This window comes from Haliaeetus leucocephalus, unplaced genomic scaffold (genome assembly GCF_000737465.1).
Source record: "Haliaeetus leucocephalus isolate CR32 unplaced genomic scaffold, Haliaeetus_leucocephalus-4.0 Scaffold76, whole genome shotgun sequence".
Lineage (NCBI taxonomy): Eukaryota > Metazoa > Chordata > Aves > Accipitriformes > Accipitridae > Haliaeetus > Haliaeetus leucocephalus.
In genome coordinates, this window is record NW_010972512.1 from 3,109,414 (window position 1) to 3,127,737 (window position 18,324).

The 18,324-nt window shown below is 49.7% G+C and overlaps 1 protein-coding gene across 7 annotated transcripts in view; it reads right to left on the reverse strand.

Annotated features, from left to right (window-relative positions):
* The window catches only part of PBX1 (pre-B-cell leukemia homeobox 1), a 138,684-nt gene that overhangs the window by 4,478 nt on the left and 115,882 nt on the right, over nucleotides 1–18,324 (reverse strand). For 2 of the 7 annotated variants that reach the window (XR_775278.1, XM_010581674.1), the window contains exons 6-8: nucleotides 14,782–14,941; nucleotides 6,845–6,957; nucleotides 5,267–5,356 (exon numbers count right to left, since the gene is read on the reverse strand). Coding sequence is in view for 6 of the 7 variants with exons in the window: in XM_010581674.1 (XP_010579976.1) it covers nucleotides 5,267–5,356; nucleotides 6,845–6,957; nucleotides 14,782–14,941 (363 nt within the window). In the remaining variant the exon portion in view is untranslated. Of the gene's footprint in view, nucleotides 1–4,283; nucleotides 5,357–6,844; nucleotides 6,958–14,390; nucleotides 14,478–14,781; nucleotides 14,942–18,324 lie in introns of those variants that run through there. The other 5 variants (XM_010581662.1, XM_010581686.1, XM_010581653.1 and 2 more) reach the window with 5 other exon arrangements.

Sequence of the window (18,324 nt, forward strand, 5' to 3'; positions counted from 1 at the left end):
CACGTCTTGGACCGCTGCAAGAGGCAGCAATTACTGTAGATTATCAGCCCGACAATGACAGGCCGCGTAAAGAGAGACACAGAGCCAACTCCACCGCCCCAAGACTGGCATATTCAAGTACACTTAGGACATTAATAGCAATTTACGTGCCATCAGTGAGAGAGAACCACAATAGCTGTGCTGGCAGCCTCTTATTACCAAGCCTGTTATTTGTTGGAGTTACAAGCTATAATCACAACAGAAACTTTCAAAACCCTTATCTTCCGTGACGCACCAAATCTATTTCAGAGCTGTAATTGCTATGTCACCGGAGAGTTTGCTGCTTAATGCACTCAGATGCCATTTAGTGTTTGCAGGGTCATTACGGCGAGCAGGAGGAGGGAGAGCGGAGGGGGCCGTGCAGAGCAGGGCTCCGTCCCTATTGTGCTCAACTATTTTTAGCGAGGCTTTTGCGTGCCAGCTGCAGTTGGAAGGAGCAAGAGGGAGAGCATCTTGCAGACAGTGACTGCGGTTCCTCGATGTTTAGCACCCTGCCCCCCAAAATGCTGGGGAGCCCCATGGTACTCCAGATTGGGAATCAGTCTTCATGCGCTGCAGGAATTTGTGCTGCCGATGACCACCTCTGTCACATCCAGTGGGAAGCCAAGAGGATGTTGGGGAGAGGCTGACTAGGATCGGGGCACCCTCCAGAGACCTCGCACCTTCCTGCTCTCCCAGCCTGGGAAGGCCCCAAGTTATGGGTCGAGTGATGGAAAGGAGGCCCCAAGGTTGGCCGTGACTTTATCATCTTGATGCCATCCTTTGGTACAGACAAGCCCTCTGTGAGGAGGCCAGATCCCTCCCCAGGCAGAGGGCACGTAGGAAGCATCTACTCTCATCCCTCCTTTCCTGGAGTTCACCCCGTTGCTGCATGTACCGAAGCCATGTGCAGGATGCATCCGATTCCATTTAGCCAGCTCTGCCTCTTTCTGAAGCAAGGAGATCTGTTGGGATCTGACTGTATTAAGTCGCTTGGGATCTCCCTCAAAGATGAAGGAGTCTTCTGAGAAGGCTGCTGCTCCTCGCAGACCCTCTGAGAAGCTCCTGCACACAGCTGTGACTTCTTCTGGAGGGGCAGAAGCCGAAGACAGAGCAATTGTCTCCAGGACACCTCTTCAAATGTCACCTTCTGGTGCCAAAGCACAGGCAAGGCCTTGGTGGCTGTCCAAGTTGTGGAACCCTGGTGATGGACTGCTGAAGCAACTGGGTTTGGTGCCCATTTCTGCAGGTCCCTCAGCATTTTTGTCACCTCCAGCAAATCTGGTTGGCTCTCCACCCGGGCCTCCTATGTGGGGCTGGGAGATGACTTTCTGCCAATTTTTAACAGAGCCTTCTGCTTCGCACGGAGGCTGTCTCGACATCCCACCTTCTGTGTCCAAATCATTGTCCCACCAGACAGGGCAGGGTGTCAGGTCAGCCTCCAAACACACCAGATCCTGGCAAGTGTGACAGACTGGGAGTATCCTCAAAGAGGTTTCAGACCTCTGAGCTTTTAAGACCTTGTATCAGGGTCTCCTTATGAGGTGCACCGAAGCTCTTATTACACACCAGAGAATCCAGCCTTGTCTGGCCATCGCTTTGCAAGGGTCACAGCGGCAGTCTTTAGGACACACCAAGACATCTCTGATGGATGGGGCTTGGGCACTGAAGCCCTGCCAGACCAGCTTCCATAGCCCAGCTCATGATCATGATGGTGAACCGTAGCTTGCTGAAGAGCAGAGGAACAACTTTCTTTTCAAGGCCCAAATTCTTGGAGAAAGGGGTCTTAGCACAAGCAAGGAGGTCTCACCTCCTACAGGTACCAGTGCCTGGTGGTCCTTGCTGACAAGAGTGGATGTAAAACTCAACGGCACAACCTGCTACTGACCACTGTCATCACGGCGACACACACTGCTCCGTAAATAGGCACAGCTCTGTACAACAGTGCTTTTAGATCAAAAACCTTGCACTCTGATGAATTTTAAAAACAGCCCCTCATTTTAGACCTTTAAATGATCTACAAATTAAATTAAATAAAGGTCCAAAACGAAACTTCTGAAAGGTTTTTTCTTTGAGACGACCATAGCTCATTCATTAATTAGCAGACGGAGGACCTAAAACACTTTGTGGATTTAGGGCCACGGGGCACCAGCAGGAAGGGCGATGTTTTGGGCTGGGACCTTCCAAAGGATTATGGCAATAAGGATCCAACTTCTACTGGAATCCACCAGAACCTAGACATCTAAATGCTTCAAAACCCCCAGCCTCAGGGACCTCTGGCTGGGTACACACACGGACCCCCCCAGAGGGACCAGACACCTCTTGCTTAATGGTGCAAAACCCCTGACCTCAAAGCTTGCAAAAAGGGCTGGATCAGGCCCCAAACATCCCCTCCTTTCAGATGGGGGGCTCCCTCCTTCCTCTCAGTGCTACCCAAGGCAGGCTACCCTCAAGACGACTCCTGCCTCTACCACTCCTCCATCACCAAGAGCATCCCCATCCCTTGCCAGGACCGGCACTGCCTGACGCTGTTTCCACCTGTGGAGGAGAAGGCGGTTGTTCGTGCTCTGCCTCAGCCATCACTGCGGGTCACGGAGATCGCGATGGCTGGGACATCGCCCATTATCCTGCTAATGACGCAGAACCGACTCCAGCTCTTTTTGTCCCGCGGAGTGGTCTGTCAGCCGTCGAGCAGCAGAGCCACAGAAGGGAACAGGGCTTTGGGTAGATTCCTGTTCTCAGCTGTCATGACTTACACACATTTAAAAATTCATCCTCCATCAAGGAAGGCAAACCCCGAGCGTCGTCTCCCCTGCCAAGGTTTGCAGCGGTGGAGCTGGGCAACCTGCCGCTGACTTCCCAGGCCTGACGGGCTCCGGGGATGACTCAACCTCAGCCCCGTGCAGACATTGTTGTGACAGGGCTCTTGACTAGGTTTCGGCTCATCTCCTTCCAGCAGCTCACAGGGATGCTCGGGTGATGCGGGGACGGCAGCTTTCTGTGTCACTAGTAGCTTTCCTCTGCATCCCGCTGCCCTTCCTTGGCATTACAGGCTTCAGGGGAGAGGCAGAGAAGCCCTGACTGCTACGAGACAGCCACCCTGCCTGCACTGAGCAGCTCTCCAGAATCTTGCCCAGGACCAAGGCTTCCTGGAGGGCAGCCACACTTCAGGGTGGACAAACTGAAGTCCGTCAAGGGACCTAGCTGGACGGGAAGACATTAAGTGACAATAAAAGCTACAGGCAGGAGCATGCTGCCTGGGATACAGAGGAAGCAAAACATTTCGGGACAGAGAGACAACCCAGAAGATGCTTCCTAAACTATCTGCTCAGCTCTGGATTCCCTGCCTTGCTCCCCATGCCTACCACAGCTTTATGGGGTAACAAGGAGTCACGCCCAAACCCGTGTGGTCCCTTTGCCCACTTGCCACCTTGCCCCTCTACGAACAACATCCGATTTGGGCCAATACGGGCTCCTGTCCTCCCTGAAAACCAGCCTGAGGAGCCATCAGATGCCACCATGCCGGATCCCCGTTTGGGAAGCGCAGGGGGGACCGCTGAGCCCCTGCTGCTCTCAGCTCACCAATTCCCAGTGCTGCTCGTGGTAACACTGGTTCTCCCATTACCACAGTCAGAAACACCAGCCCAGCTCTCCTTGTCCTATTCAGCTTTTGAGTTTCCACTGCCTCTTTCTTCTCCTCTCCCCGACAGCCCCCTCCCTGCCTCGTAATCCCCGGCAGCAACCCTCCCCCCCAAATTTTGGCTTAACCCAGCCCACTGTTATTTTCCAAGCCAACTGCAACCGTAATCAGCTCAGCCTCTTTCCTTGGGGGTATTTTAATTTATACAAAAGTATCATCTCTTATCATGATCAGCCTGCGATTCATTTACTCTCCAAGTATTAAAAAGCCAGAAAGGGAATAAATTCAGCGCATGGAGAAATTAATGTGGAACGATAGGCTCTTTCATGTGGCATTTCCAAGCGCCGTTTTTGCAACGGGCTTATGTAATGAGACATAATTATCTGCACATGTTCAATTACATTACTTCACAAATCCTCCCTGCCTCTGCCTCCTGACGTCAAGCCGCCCGCTAAGCCCCAGCACCCAGAGGAGAGGGGAGCGCAGCCCTCCGTCCCGCTGCACCCCTCTCCCTGTGCCTGCGGTGGCTGCTCGCACGCTGATGGCCCAAAGACGGTCACACGCAAGGTGACAAATGGCACAAGCCTTGGCTGGGAGGGTGATAGGACTGGACAGTGCACTCTGCTGAGGTGCTCGGCCACAGGACCACCGTCTCCCCCTGAGGACCACCACCTTCCTGCCCAGCCTGCGACCGCCCCACCTCAGCCTTCAGCCTCCTTGATGGGGACCGCGGCAGCCAGGCACGTCCAGGGCCAGCTGCCCCCTCCTCCGTGCCACCCCGGACACCATCGCCACCATCCACTCGGTGCTCACAACCTCCTTTTCCAGGCTGCCCTCTTCTCCCAGCTTGCTGTCACCACTGCTGAGATGGCGGACGATTGATCTGAGAAATGAAGTTGGATTGCTGTCCCGAATCTACACTGGGTTCTCCTTGTGTGTGTCTGATCGATTTCCCCCTGTGCGACACAGCTTGTCGCTACGAATTTTCATGCTAGTCAGAACCCGCCAGCGCACCCAAGAACAAGAAGATGCTCTGGAGACCGCCCTCCCCCTCGCACCCTCCCCCAGTCTGGTTGGGCGAGGTTTTCTTGGGTTGATGTTGGTTGGCTTTGTTTTATTTTTTTCTCCTTTTATTTGCAATCCTTATTGCCGCCAACCCCATCGGTGCCGTGCTTTCGGATGCCGGCCAGGGATGGGTTATTTTTAGATGGTCGCTCCGGGATGGTGCCATTGGTCTCTGCGTGGAGCCATCTCTGGACCGGGGCGTTTGCGGTGACATTCCCCACCGCGGTTACGCGAGGTGTCACCTGTTTAGCAGCTCCTCTCGGCCGAGCGCGTGTGGCCGCAGGTGCCAGGCGAACGCTGATCAGCTCTGACAGTCCTAGACGCCAGCTGCCTGCACAAAGCCTGCCCGGTCGCCACTTTTTTTGTGGGCAAAGCTCTGCCGTTGGCGTGACCGATACAGAAGCAATAAACTAGGTGACCGTAAAAGCAAAGACAAGTCCTACTAAGTGGCATTCTGAGCCCTATGGCTTTGAAATAATTGGTAGTGAGAGAACAAAAATGAAAAAAAAATAAAGAACCCGAGCCTATTTTTTTTTTTCTTACACTGATGCCCTGCGGACTATACATCTGACTTGCTGCGAGTCCGTCACTGTATCCTCCTGTCTGGCTGATAACATGGCGAAGGGTATCCACCTAAACAGACCAACGACAACAAAGACACAAATTAGAGTGAGTGAAAGGTTAGTGGGCAAAGCTGCTTTGGTTCATCTTTGGCAAGATAAAAACAAACAGTCATAATAATAATAATAATGAAAATAAAGTTATATATTTAAAGAGGGATAAAAGAGAACCGCAGTTGGTCTTGTGGCAAGAGCTGAGCCAGAGGACCGCTCCTGCCTCCCTCACCACCCCCCGCCTGCCCCGGCGGCCCCATCACGCTCTCCTTGGTCCCAAGTCTTTCGACAAAAAGAGCAGAGAGGGAGAACAGTGTGGCAAGCGTGGGGTGGGACCTCCTGGAGCACATCGCTGTGGCCGGCTCCACCATCACACTTGACGACCCACGTTCCTACCCCTACCCCCTTCCACCCTTTGGCCCCAAGCACTGTGAAGCTCACGGCAGTGGAAGGAGATCCTCGGAGTCGGCCGAGCACCTTCATTTCGGAGGGCCCAGAAAGAGAATATACCTACCATGGCAAAGGCACCGGCAGCTCTCCTCCAGACGCCCCGTTCCTCTCCCTCCACTCCCCCAGCCTAGCCCCAGCAGTGGTACATGTGGCGAGCACATCTCGTCGCCCATGGACGGCACGCTTGCTCTGCATCCAGCACCGCGAGGGGAGCAACCTCGGCTTTAGAGAGCTCTCCTTGCCCAATGCAGAAGTGTCAGAGTGGCTGTCATCTCTCAACACAGTACAGAGCGTTAAACGCCAGAGTGGACTCATGGCACATCTGGACATCGGATGGGAGGTGGGAGATCTGAGTGAGTTCCTGGCTATTTTAAATTCTTTCTTTTTGCCCAAAGCATGGGCTGACGTTTCAGTAATGCTGCTCAAAGCTCCCTCACTCTGTCTTGCTGGTGTGTACATGGGTGGTGTGAGTGCCTGTGCTTCGGGGAGGTGGGGAGACGGTGAAGGGTGGCTTTTAATTAAAAAAAATAAAAAAGTAAAAAAAATCTAGCTGTGTATTTGAATATTTCTTGCCTTTCAGCAGACACCTGGTTCGGCATCAAAGGAGTAAGTGGAAGCCTTGTAAAACGAGACACCAGTCCAAACATCTGGCCCCTTCCCTTGGAAGAATAAAGCAAGCAGAACCTAAACCTCAGCTGCTTTTGTTTGAGTTCATGCCTGTTCTCCTAAACCTCCTCTCCTCCTAGTACGACTATCAAGCCAGAGCCAAATGCATTCACAAAGTGTGGGCAAGTCTCCTCAAGACCATGGTTGTTGGTTTGGTTGGGTGTTTGGTTTTGGTTTCTTTTGAATTTTTTTTTTTTTGGTGGTTGTTGCTGTTGCTTTTTTTGGTTGGTTGGTTGGTTGGTTTTTCGGTTTGGTTTGCCTTTTTTAAGTGTTGGTTCATTTGTGCTGGTTGAGATTTGCTCTTTTCGGACGGGAGGGAGAAGTGCCAATACAATCAAAGGCTCCTCCAACACTAATGCATTCACTGGCAGTACATCGGATGGGTCCCTACCTGTGACTGCACGTTGGCTCCAACCTGGGCCCCTTGGTAAGAATCCCCATTGAGAGACTGCACGCTCATGAACAAATCTCCAGAGTTTGACATGTTAAAAGAACTGGAAGAACCTGGAAAGGAAAGAGTGAGGCACCTGAATCACAGAAAGGAAAAAGATCCACCCCATGACTCTCAGCCAAGAGGAAGGAACAACATGCAAAGCAACCACAAAAACAAAACACACAGTCAGGTTAGTAGTATGAAGAACAGAGCAAGCAAAAAAAAGGATGCACTCCTGAGGTTATTCAAAGCCACATGTTGTTACAGCTCAATGCCAAGAACATTCTTCAACAGCTCCTCAGCTGGAGGAAGGATTCTTCATGCTTTCGACCGAGACAAACAAAACCCAGCCTGCAGGACTCGGACAGCCCTTTCCCTTCATTTCAGGGCATCAAAATCCTTCAGGCAGCTTTGAAAATCTCGGTTGTTGGAGGTGTCCACCCGGCAGACTGCACTGGAGAACAGAATTACCCAAACAAGCCTTGCTGCTGAGAGCAGAAGTCTTTTCAGCAGGGCGAACCAGGCCCACGCTATTGCTGTTTCTGAGAAGCTCAGATCAGGGTGGGTAAGTCCACACCGCACTGCTCTCTGCAGGGTGAGCACATCCAGACACCATCCAGGTCCAAGGCCGGAGCTCCCGCTGAGCCATGGGGAGCTCTGTGAGGGAGCGATGCGTGGGGTTTGCCTTCAGGACATCAGGAACCCATCACTGGTGGGAACTGCAGCACACCAGGAGCGAAGGCTCGCAAAAACGTGAAGGCACCTGGGCTAGACTCCCAGTACCCATCACGTTGGCAAGTGTCTTTCGTCGTGATGGGCCATGAGAGAACACAAGGGTATCACAGCCCTCCTGGGCCAGCTGCCCCAGAAGAACGAGCTCTGTAAACAAATTCCCCACTGCATGCACCAGTCGCCAACGTTACGCTAAAAAATGATAACGGTGAAGACAACTGGGTGGGATCAGAATCAAAAAAACCCCACAAATGAAAAGAGAAAAAAAAAAAAAATCCCGCCTTTGCAGAAACAAGGTTTTCTGCTTCCAGCTTCGAGATATCTGAGCACCTCCTCAACTACTGAACGGGAGAAACAAACCCATCGTGTAACTGGAAGGCGGGGAAGGAGGGAAGGGGGTTAAAAATAAATAAAAAGGTTTTATGGGATTATTTCAGAACTTATCGTGCAGATCAGCGCGTTAAGTGTGAGACAGCTCAACGTGCAAAGTTTGGTTATATACATGACGTTAGCCTTGGAAAGGAGAGACTTCAGGGGCCCAGGTCAGCTACGCTTTCAGCTCCAACCCCAAATACACTCATCATCTCCACTGCCACTTCCAACTTGGAAGACTGGCAACCACAGTCCTGGTGGAATTGCCCAACTATGGCTCATGCGTACGCTCTGAGAAACGCCTGGCAATCCCCCTCCCTTTGCCGGAGAGGGAAGAAACACTCTGGACAGACCCCAGCTCTGCACTGGAGGTGGACTAGGAAGGCTCCTCCGAAGGAAGCCACCTCCAAGAAAGGTCAGGAAGCAGGTGGGAGCTCTATGCTGGCGACTTCATGTTCACTAAACTCTCTGCTGCTCTCTTTGCAACTGACTCTTTTATAGGAGCTGGCAATTCTCAGAATCGAAGGAAAGCAGAAACATCGCTGCTAGATACAACGCCCAAGACACTCAAGAGAAAGACTCATCTTGAGCACAGTGAGTCTTGGATCAGGACCCTCCCACTGGTGCCTGAAAAGAGCAGAGCCAGGAACAACTCATTGTCTGTGCTCACTGTCAACCCTGCCCAACCTGTTCCAGAGAGCAATCCCACAGCGCTGCGTAAAATAACTGGGACTAGTCAGAAGGCAGCTGTAACCATCACCTCCTCTGCTCAGCTGGCAAAGGGCTCCTGTCACTTCCCAACCTCTCAGGTTACTTGCTATTTTAAAGGCAAAAAACCTAGGGAAATGAGCTGGCAGGCTGAGGATAGCCACCCTGACACTGCTCAGCTTTAAGCGTGAAGATGGGCACTTTTCACATACACAAAGATGCTTCCTACCCAGTTTTCTGAATGATCGCTTTGACTACCCGCATAAAAGCACAGGGCAGTAATGTGGCTTCATACTCCCGCAGTGACTGAGAACAAAAGGACTCTGCAGCTACCGCTCACAAGAAGCAGAGAATATTCTCCTGTTCGCTTAAGGTGAGCAGAAACCTTTGAGATCACACAAATAATCAGTGGCAGACCTGGGAAGAGGACTCGGGAATCCCTGAGCACCTGAGAGGTTATCGCTGTCGCTCTGCCCCCAGCAGAGCAACATTTCATCCCACCTTCCCCTACCAAAAGAAAATTATAACAATAATAACACATAAAAATGCCATAAACTTAACTGATATTTTATTGAAACTTAACAAACCTGGCTGTAAAATTGAGACTGGGAGGGAGGAAATAAAAATAAACAAACAGCCACAAACTCTAGTTCTGAAGAGCGCCAGTGTCTTGGAAATCATGAGGAGTGCTGGAGATGTCACTTACAAGATATACACTGCTATTGGCACAGGGTATTTTTACAATATATGTGCATATCTAAACGGTAAATATGTCTTGCCGCTGATGTGGATGCAAAGATAAATATGCGCATACCAATAGCTCCACATGTATGGATGCATTTGTATCAGAGCCATAATTGCAGAGCGCCCTTTGCGCTGCTGCTCTGCTGCTTCAGCACTCCACTGTCTATGTACTAGCTACGTATGGAAAATTATGATGACCCAAAGTCTCAGAGACACGGCTAAGAGGGGTTGATGCACCGGCGTGGGAGAGGCGGCAGGAATGTGAAGAGCTCTGAAAATTAAGACTCTGGTATCCTCCACGAAGATCCGGGAATACAAGTCAAATCCTTCCACTAGAGGAGGCTCCATCGTAAGTCTAATCTGACCCTCTGAAGGCTCCACTGTGAACACACCAAAAGTCTTCAGTGGTCATAATTTGACCTGGGGCTCCTCAAGAACTGAGAGGTAACAAACATCTTTGAGCTTGTGAACCCAGGAGGAAAGGGCTCCGACCTTAGCATGGAAGTCCCTTGATGCTATCATGTGTAGACAAAAAAAGACCACGAGACAAAACAACACTTTTCATGACTTGTAGCAGTGTAGAACAGTGGTTCATCTTCAGCATCCAGACATCTTATCAAACCCAGGACCTATCACCACTATTCCTTAGTGCTGAATTTAGATAATCAGGTCATCACCAGCTTCAGAAAGAGTGCTGGAAATGTTTAAACAAGCTATGGCAGTCAGATCTTGCCACTGGGTGAAAGCCTGTATCAAAACAACGCCTGCAAAGAGATCTCTTCCGGCCCTAACATTTCCGATGAGCAAAACCCACTTCAAGTTTGTCTCCAACTCAAAAATCTTCACAAGCTTGACTGCTGGTATTTCTCACACCACTTCTCCAGCTCTTCAGAGAGCTTCTTCAATGGTTTCTCTAATGTCTTCTCTAATGTTTTGACAGCTTCAACTTCCACCTCAAATTTTCCAGGACCTCTAACAAGTCCTTTTCTCTACAGTATCCAACAATTCAAACAGCATCAAGAATAAACAGACATGGTAATGGTGTTCATTGGAGCTGAAATCAAGCCATCCTCATCTGCTGCCTCATATCACCTACCACCAATGAGACAGAGATCCAGCACACTGAGCCACTGAAGTTGACTTTGGTCATGTGTACAAGACTCGTAGCTGAAGTCAATGGCAACGACATATACGCATTGAGAGCACAGAATTTACTCCCCTGTAACTTTTCCTTGAGTGTCCACCACGGCCAAAGATGAGGGAAGAACTGGATGGACATGTGGCTCCTCAGCTGGACAAAGCCACTGAGTTTGATAGCAGGTCTAAGAGCCTGGGATGACCCAGCAGGACATTTTTCCTTTTTCACTTGCCAACCAACACGTAAGACAGTGAGACCATCACCGGAACAGCCTCTCTGCTGCAGTGCAGTGCTCTGGACAAGTGATTGCCACAAATGACAGAAGGCAGAGAAAATACAGCAATTAGGCCTGTGCCTGATGAAGTGCATTTCCAGATAGCATGATCCCCTCCATCAGCAGCTTTGGAAGATTTTTACAAAACAAAAGGGTGAGCAGGAAAAAAACAGTTCAGGACAATTTTGGCTGCTCTGCATGGAAGATTTCACTGGATGTCATCACCTGTGTGTGGCCCTTGAGGACTCTGGTTGGCAAAAGGGTCTGCCCACATAAAATAGCTTTCATTTGCCATGTGGTTTTTGTGCTGAGATTGTCCAGGCAATCAAAGTGAGGATGGGGAGTTGTTAGCCCAAATGAGTCAGACAACTCAGCTTATTTGAACATCTGGCTGATAAAGCCCAACTGTGCGTATTCAGGATGAAAAGGTGTTTGACATTCAGGCCTGGGTGACTGAGGATGGGGGACCCTGCTTTGAACGTGCCAGATGGCTAGACAGATGCAATCCTTGCCCTTGTCAATGTGTGGCCAATCTCTTTGACTGACTGTAGCCATTCACCAATCTCCGGTAACATGGGCATCAATGCAGAGAACAGATGGGCCTGCGTAGCCACAGCAGAAATGAATTTAGCTCCTGTCCCAGGTCCCATCACATCCAGTTCCACCTCCTCTTCCAACATCATGGCCCTCCAGGGACTACATTGCTGGTTGCTTCTTTCTCATGACCTGTCCTCTGCCTACTCTCTTTCTTTCCACATGACCTACAATGTATTTAAACTAGAAGGTCTTACAAATTCCCAGCAAATCCTATCTTTATTCCGGCTCCTTCCTCACCAAAGTCTCAGCCAATGATCTGAAAACAGAAAGAAGTCCATGGTGTAAGAGGAGAGGCATCATCCGTCTTAGTCCTACACCTATTCATTCACTTCCACGTTCCTCCCAGGGCAATTCAGCACATCTGGATGGCTCATGGTCCTTCACACCATCCTCCAAATCTCTCACAGACAGGTATTTTAGACCTAGTGTGTACAGGTGTGCTTCTTGCTGCTAGCACCTACAGGACAACCTGAAGCAGGGGAGGTCACACAACTCCAGATGTCCTCAGGACATGTCTTTGCCCCACAGCATGACAATGCAGGGATGCTTGACTGAGCTGTTACATCCGCATGGTTCAGCTGGAGAGATCTCAACCTGGGATTGCACTGTTGGAGATCCTGAGGCCCTTCCAGCTGTCTTCTCAGGAGAGGACTTACAAGGACATCCAAACCCACCATCTCTGCAGGCTGACCCGGAGACTACTGCAGTGCTGACAGTGGGCCTCCCCACTGCTCTGCCACTGCTGCAGCATACAGGGAGGGTAGTGGGATCTGGGTCAGGTTAGAAACACTTTGCTTCTAGCAGAAGAAGGATCTCCACGGCCCACAAGCTCCCCTCGCACTGATGTGCTGCTTTAGCACTGCTGCCAAATTAGGCACATGAAAAGAGGTCAATGTTTCTGGAGTGCAGACAAGTGAGCCAGAAAGAGGACCCAGGAGCTCAAGTCGTACCCGTTAATAACAAGACTGTTTGTCCTTCCTTGAAAGTGTAGTATTATCCAGGGATTATCTTAGCTGTTTACTGCAGGGTACCGGCCAATTTATCTTTGAAACGGCCGTGTTACTGCCTGTGGGGAAGGCGAAGAAACAGCCTCGCACCAGAGCACTATTTAACTGGGCAGGCACTGGGGAAATGCCTATTCCACTACATGCAGGCCAGATCCAAATCCACTTAAGCAATCTGAAGCTCTTCCCTTGCTATTCCAGACCTTTAGATCTGACTTCAGTTGAAGACAGAAGAAAAGAAAGCAAGTTGTGTCTCTTTGGTCCAAGCTGACGTGGACTGTAGGACAGCATCACAGGCAGTAGGCATCTCCCTCAACACACATAGTTCTGCTCTCCACCCTCCAGCCTTTTCTACAGGGGGGTGTTAATATCAAGACACCCCACTTGACCAGGTATTTTGAGTGAGCTGTTTGAAAAGGATGACATTTTTAAAACGGCAGCTAAATCTTCAGCAGTTCAAACAATGGAAGGAAGAGGGGAAAAAACCCTGACAAACCAAGAAGAAAAAAATCAAACAAAATTTCTGCAAACTACCTGTCCCTGCAAAACTCTGCCGTGTCCACCTGAGCCCTCTGAGCACCTCAGCCGAGCCAGAGCAGGCGGCACAGCTCGCTCACAGGTAGCCCTGGGTGAGGAGGAGGTGGGACAGATACCTCCCACCAGTATTTCTGACCTGCAACCAAAAGCTGCAACATCTCTGCTCTAGGTGGCTCTGGGACAGACCCCCCTAGCAAGTAACAAGTCCCCTGGAAATTAAGGGGTTGTGTGTAGGGCCTTCTCTCCACTGACCAACTGAATCAGCCTTCTACCACTTGCTTCTGTGCAAGCCATCCACATGAGTCCTGAAAGGTATGGACGAGTTCCCTAGCACTGAGTGATCAATCACCGCTCACCACGTTAGCTTGTGGGTAACAGACTGCCTTTGCCTTCCCGTTGAGGGGGGGTCTGGTTTGGGAGATCAGCCAGAGACCCGTGCCACTGGTTTCTCCCCTTGTTTGACCCCTAGGTCTCCACTTTCCATTCAAATCCTCCAGATCTGGGGGTGCTTCTGGGGTGCGATTCCTCTGATACCTGTCAACGCAGGGTTGCGCTCAATATAGAAGCACGTCCTAATAGCAATCAGCATTTGCATGCTGTACCACTGGTGGTCTACTTAACATCCAGCTTCTCCTGCTGCCCACCATCCTCCTTGCTCCCCCACCTCTTCCTCCCTCTTAGTAGCCTACCTGATAACAGCAAACATCACACCCCAGTGAAAGGGTACCATGAGCAGACACTGAGCTCACAGGCACAAAAGTGGCACACTCCCACTCTCCCTCCCACCCCTGAAAAGAAAACAGGCACACAGATATTTGCATGGATAACAATGTACATGGCACTCATGAAGTTCACTTTTCCCCCTCCTTTTAAACAAATCCCAATTCTCCATCGCTCTTGGGAGCGCACAACCAGCCGACTGCAGCCTGAGATCATTTTTGGGTCGGCTATCCTCGTGGCAGGCACCACACATGAACTAAGCATCGTTCTCTAGCGGAGGAGTTGAAATTTGGGCAAAGTGCTCTGTGCCTTTGACCCTCAAAACAAACAAATGGAAACCAGAGCAAATGGGCAGGAAAGGGGGAAAGGGAAGGGAACGACCCACGGAGTTCCCTGGATCGCGCTGACACAAAGATAAAATAAAATTAACACAGAGCACACTCTTGCAGGTGATCCAGACACTGTCATGTAAGCAATCAAAGGTAACCACAACAAAGAAAATCAAAGGATAAAAATCTACTGAAAACAACACTCAAAATGGCATGAGTTAGGACATCCCAGAAATGCTGGGTTTTATCCATTAGGGCCACTCATGCTTTCAGCCCCAGTGAAATAAAATCAATATGCAACAACTTTTAAATTATTTTTTTTCTCCCCCCCCGCAAAGTGCAAGCAATGCCAGCAACTTTTTTCAGATCATTTTTCTGGTTTTGTGTTTACCATCCATGCATATAACCCCCAATGCGGCACCGTCAGTCACAAGGTCTGATCACATCGTTTTTCCAACGAAAACCAGAACAGGGAAGGGGAAAAGAAAAAAAAAAGATAAAATAAAAAAGAGGGAAAGAAAGGCAAAGAAAATAAAGTACCCCCCCCCCCAAAAAAACCCCAAAAGCCAAACCCATCTCTCTTTTTTTTTAAGAGACCACAAAAATGAGCCAACCAAAACCAGAGAATAAAAATTGAAATAACCAAAAGGAGAAAACAAGAGAGAGATTAGAGGGAGGGGGGGGAACGAACAAAAAAACGAACACTAATGACCCAAAATAAAAAAAAACCAAAAACTAACCAGCTGAATTGGGAGTTGAGGGTGAGTTAGCCTGGCTTCCATGGGCTGACACATTGGTAGCCGTGACAGCCGTTTTGGCAGCATAAATATTGGCTTCCTCTTGAAATTTACCTATGTTCTTCTTGTACCGGATTCTCTTATTTCCAAACCAGTTTGATACCTAGAGCGAGTTTAAGAGAAGACAAAGATGTTAATGGTTCGGCTCCGGTGAGTGCAGCTCAGTGAGGAAGGTGGCTTAGTTCAGGTTAAGCAATGCATATTCTTTCCCCCCACTCCCCGTTTTCCTAGCTGTGGAAGGAAGCACCTTCTACCCACACGTGCCACACCAAGCCCACGAAAGGTGGCAGGACCCCCTTGGGAGCGCTGGGTTTGTGTGGATATATCTGGTTCCTCTATGGATGGGACTTCCACTATGGAGATGCTCCACAGGAACCGCTAGACCTACCCCATGGAAATATCAGATGGGTTTAAAAAAACCCGAGAAAGTCAAATGACCCTGAAATTGCACAATGTGAAAACAGGCATGTGTCATTTTGGACCTTTTTCTTTGCCTCCTCCATGGTATCCCTTTGAGAGGAACAGATGCCCTAATTCCCAGATGCCCATTCTCTTCCCTTTGGAGAAGCCAGTGTGGCTTTCAGGGAGAACACCCAACGAATTTACTGGGGCCTGGCTGACACACAGAATTGCCTTGATATCCCTGAAGCTCTGCTTTTGATCTGAGCGAAATCAGTGCAAAAGGCCCAGAGTGGGTCTTCTTCATCCAGCTGAAGTTGGCTTGATACGGTTTACCATGAGCCACTACATAAACAGGGAGCTCCAGAGGAAGGCTGGAGAGGGAGCACAGGGCTTGTTGTAAGATCTAACTTTGGTCCCAGGGAATAAGTGTGTCCCTCAGGAAGGGGCAGGAGATGTTTCCATTGTGTTTGCCCAGAGACCAGTACAGGCCTGATGTGTCTAAGTGCCTAGAAATGTGCTGAATAGGGCTAATGGATTTATTTAAAAAAAAAAAAAAAAAAAAGAAGCAGGATGAACTTCTTCACAAGTGATAGGGGTGGCTGAAAATGATGGGCCAGATCTGAAGGCAGAATGAAGTGGTGCAGCTCTGCTCATGCCAGTCCTGATGGAAGCTGTTTCCCTGTGCCTGCAGCAGTGCAATGCGGGAACCTCAGAAAGTCCCAAGGAGAGGTCCAAGCAGTGATCCTTGCGGACTGTCAGGGTGATATCCTGGGATCAGTAGTATGAATGCTTGACAGAAAGGTCACTTGGACAACCTGCCAGGTGTCTGGATAAATACCCCAAAATTTGCATGTCAGAGGTTCAGCACAGTGATAGCTTAACTCTGAAGTCTGTGAAACCAGGCTGTGGTATCTGGCCAGAACTGCTTCCCAGGGAAAAAAACGTCAGGGTACCTTCCAAACCACCATGAACTCAGCGTTCCCAAAATCCCGCTCAGTACACTGCTGATGATAATGCTGTTCACTTGGGGATGCTATGTCGCACTGAACAATTTCAGAGAAGACATGGGAAATATTCAACCTACAGTTTGGGAAGCAGCTTTCAGCTTCTTCTCTGACAACACTGAACATAGAGCATCAGGGGAATGTCTTCCTCCATGCAGATCTCTAAGCAGAAGACAATTTCCAGCTGCTACTGACCTTGTTTGAGAAAGCCCATCAGGATGAAGAGAATGGGCAAATGCCAGAGGATGCTGCAACTCTCCCAGAAGAGCTCCAACACTCCTAGGATTGCTCGGAGCTGCAATCTTGAGCTAGCAGATCAACCTCTGTGGTGGGACTCCAAGGACGTTCTCCCTTTGCTTGCTGGTGAGCAAGTACATCAGTGCTCGCCCTTCTAAATGGACTGTCCAAGCACCGAGACACGGAAGACAATACTGGATGTTCATCCTGGGAAGCTTATGATTTTTTTCTCATCTTAGGGAAATTGTTTTGGCTTGGGTGTTGATAACTGAAACCCATATGCTTTTATTCCTATGATGCTTTCTATCTGCAGTGCTCCTAGAGGATTCAGCAGCTTCTACATGGAAGTGGCTTCATCCACCAATTTACCTGCTACTGAACTGCAGGTATCCAATCCTGCGCTGCTGCAGAGCGGGAAAAAGAAAGTCTCTGCAGAGACTCCTGGGAGGCAAAAGATGGTAAGTAACTCAGAGCAGCACCCAACCCAGATCTGGGAGTGAACATTTCAATGGCACCAGGAGCAGGTGCTGTTGGCGAGGAGCTCCAGTCCACTTCTTGGTCCAGCTTTCTCATGAATGACAATGTGCTCCTTTGTGACCTTCCCACTTGGCCATCTCTCTACAACAGCTCTTCTGGCTTCAAATGCTGTAGCCAGTGGGTGAACTCTGAGCACCACAGGGAAGGAAGTCGGGATAAAACGGCCACCACAATCGATCATCTTAAAACTTGTGAAGCAAAGAACCTGCCTACCCCCATCAGCCTCTGAGTTCAGATCAACTCTGCTCCTGACTTGCACAGATTCGTGCTGTCCCATGTTCCCACTTAGCCTCAGCAAAAACAGGGACCTGGATGTGTGTTTGTTTCTACCTTCTTCGGACAAAGAAGGGAGGGAGATCCTGGAGACAGGCACAAAGCAGCCTTGATACAGCACGGTCAAAAAATATCCTAAGTGCAGCATTTCTCCTGGGCATTTTTTCTTTGTGAGGGAAAAGTTGTAAGTGTGAACAGATGAATTAAAAGTGAGAGGGGAAGCGTCAGGACAGCTGTAGTTTTACCTAAGCCAATATGTGCTGTCTCTCGTAGGTAACTCTGGGCAGAATCGATGTTTGGGTCTTCTGACCCAGGGGATGCAATCGGAGTCACTCAGCAGGCATTCAACACAGTGATGACACCTACCCTTGCATGCTGTTGCTCCTTCTGAAGGCAGACATGCTCTCACAAGGACACCAGATGCTACTGCTGTCTTCAGTTTACTCAAGCGACGAACAGGCATGTGCCTGGGGCTGGGAAGCAGCCCAAGATGGGGAACACAATGGGAGCCTAGAGGGAGCGCTAAGCTCACATGAGGACAAGACTACCAGAGGCCATATAGATTGGCTTTCCATCACACAGCTTGCTCCAGCAAAAGAGGAAATAAAGAAGGGCAGGCCTGAGCAATGTACAGCTGAACACTTCCAAGGACTGACTGTACTCCTCACAAATCCCAGCAGCTCCCAGGTCAAAGCTACAGACTGCAGGAACTACATGGCTGCCTTGAATGTATGGAAATAATTCAGTTTGTCTTTATTGACCACCCTTCTTTGAGGGATAAGTAAGTCAGGGAGATGTCATGTTCCACAGCACAAGAGTAATGACAGAGGGAAACAACCATGACAAAGCCCACCCTCCTTGAGCACAAACTATAACCATTAGCCTGTCTGACCCAAACCCTTCCCACCAGGACCTTGTCCATTCTACCTTATCGAGCAAAATCTGCACAACTCTTCCTACTGCCTTCGAATCCCTTGGCTTGAAGAACGGACTTTCAGCTCGAACGAGCTATTCTTGCAAGCCAGCTCAGCAC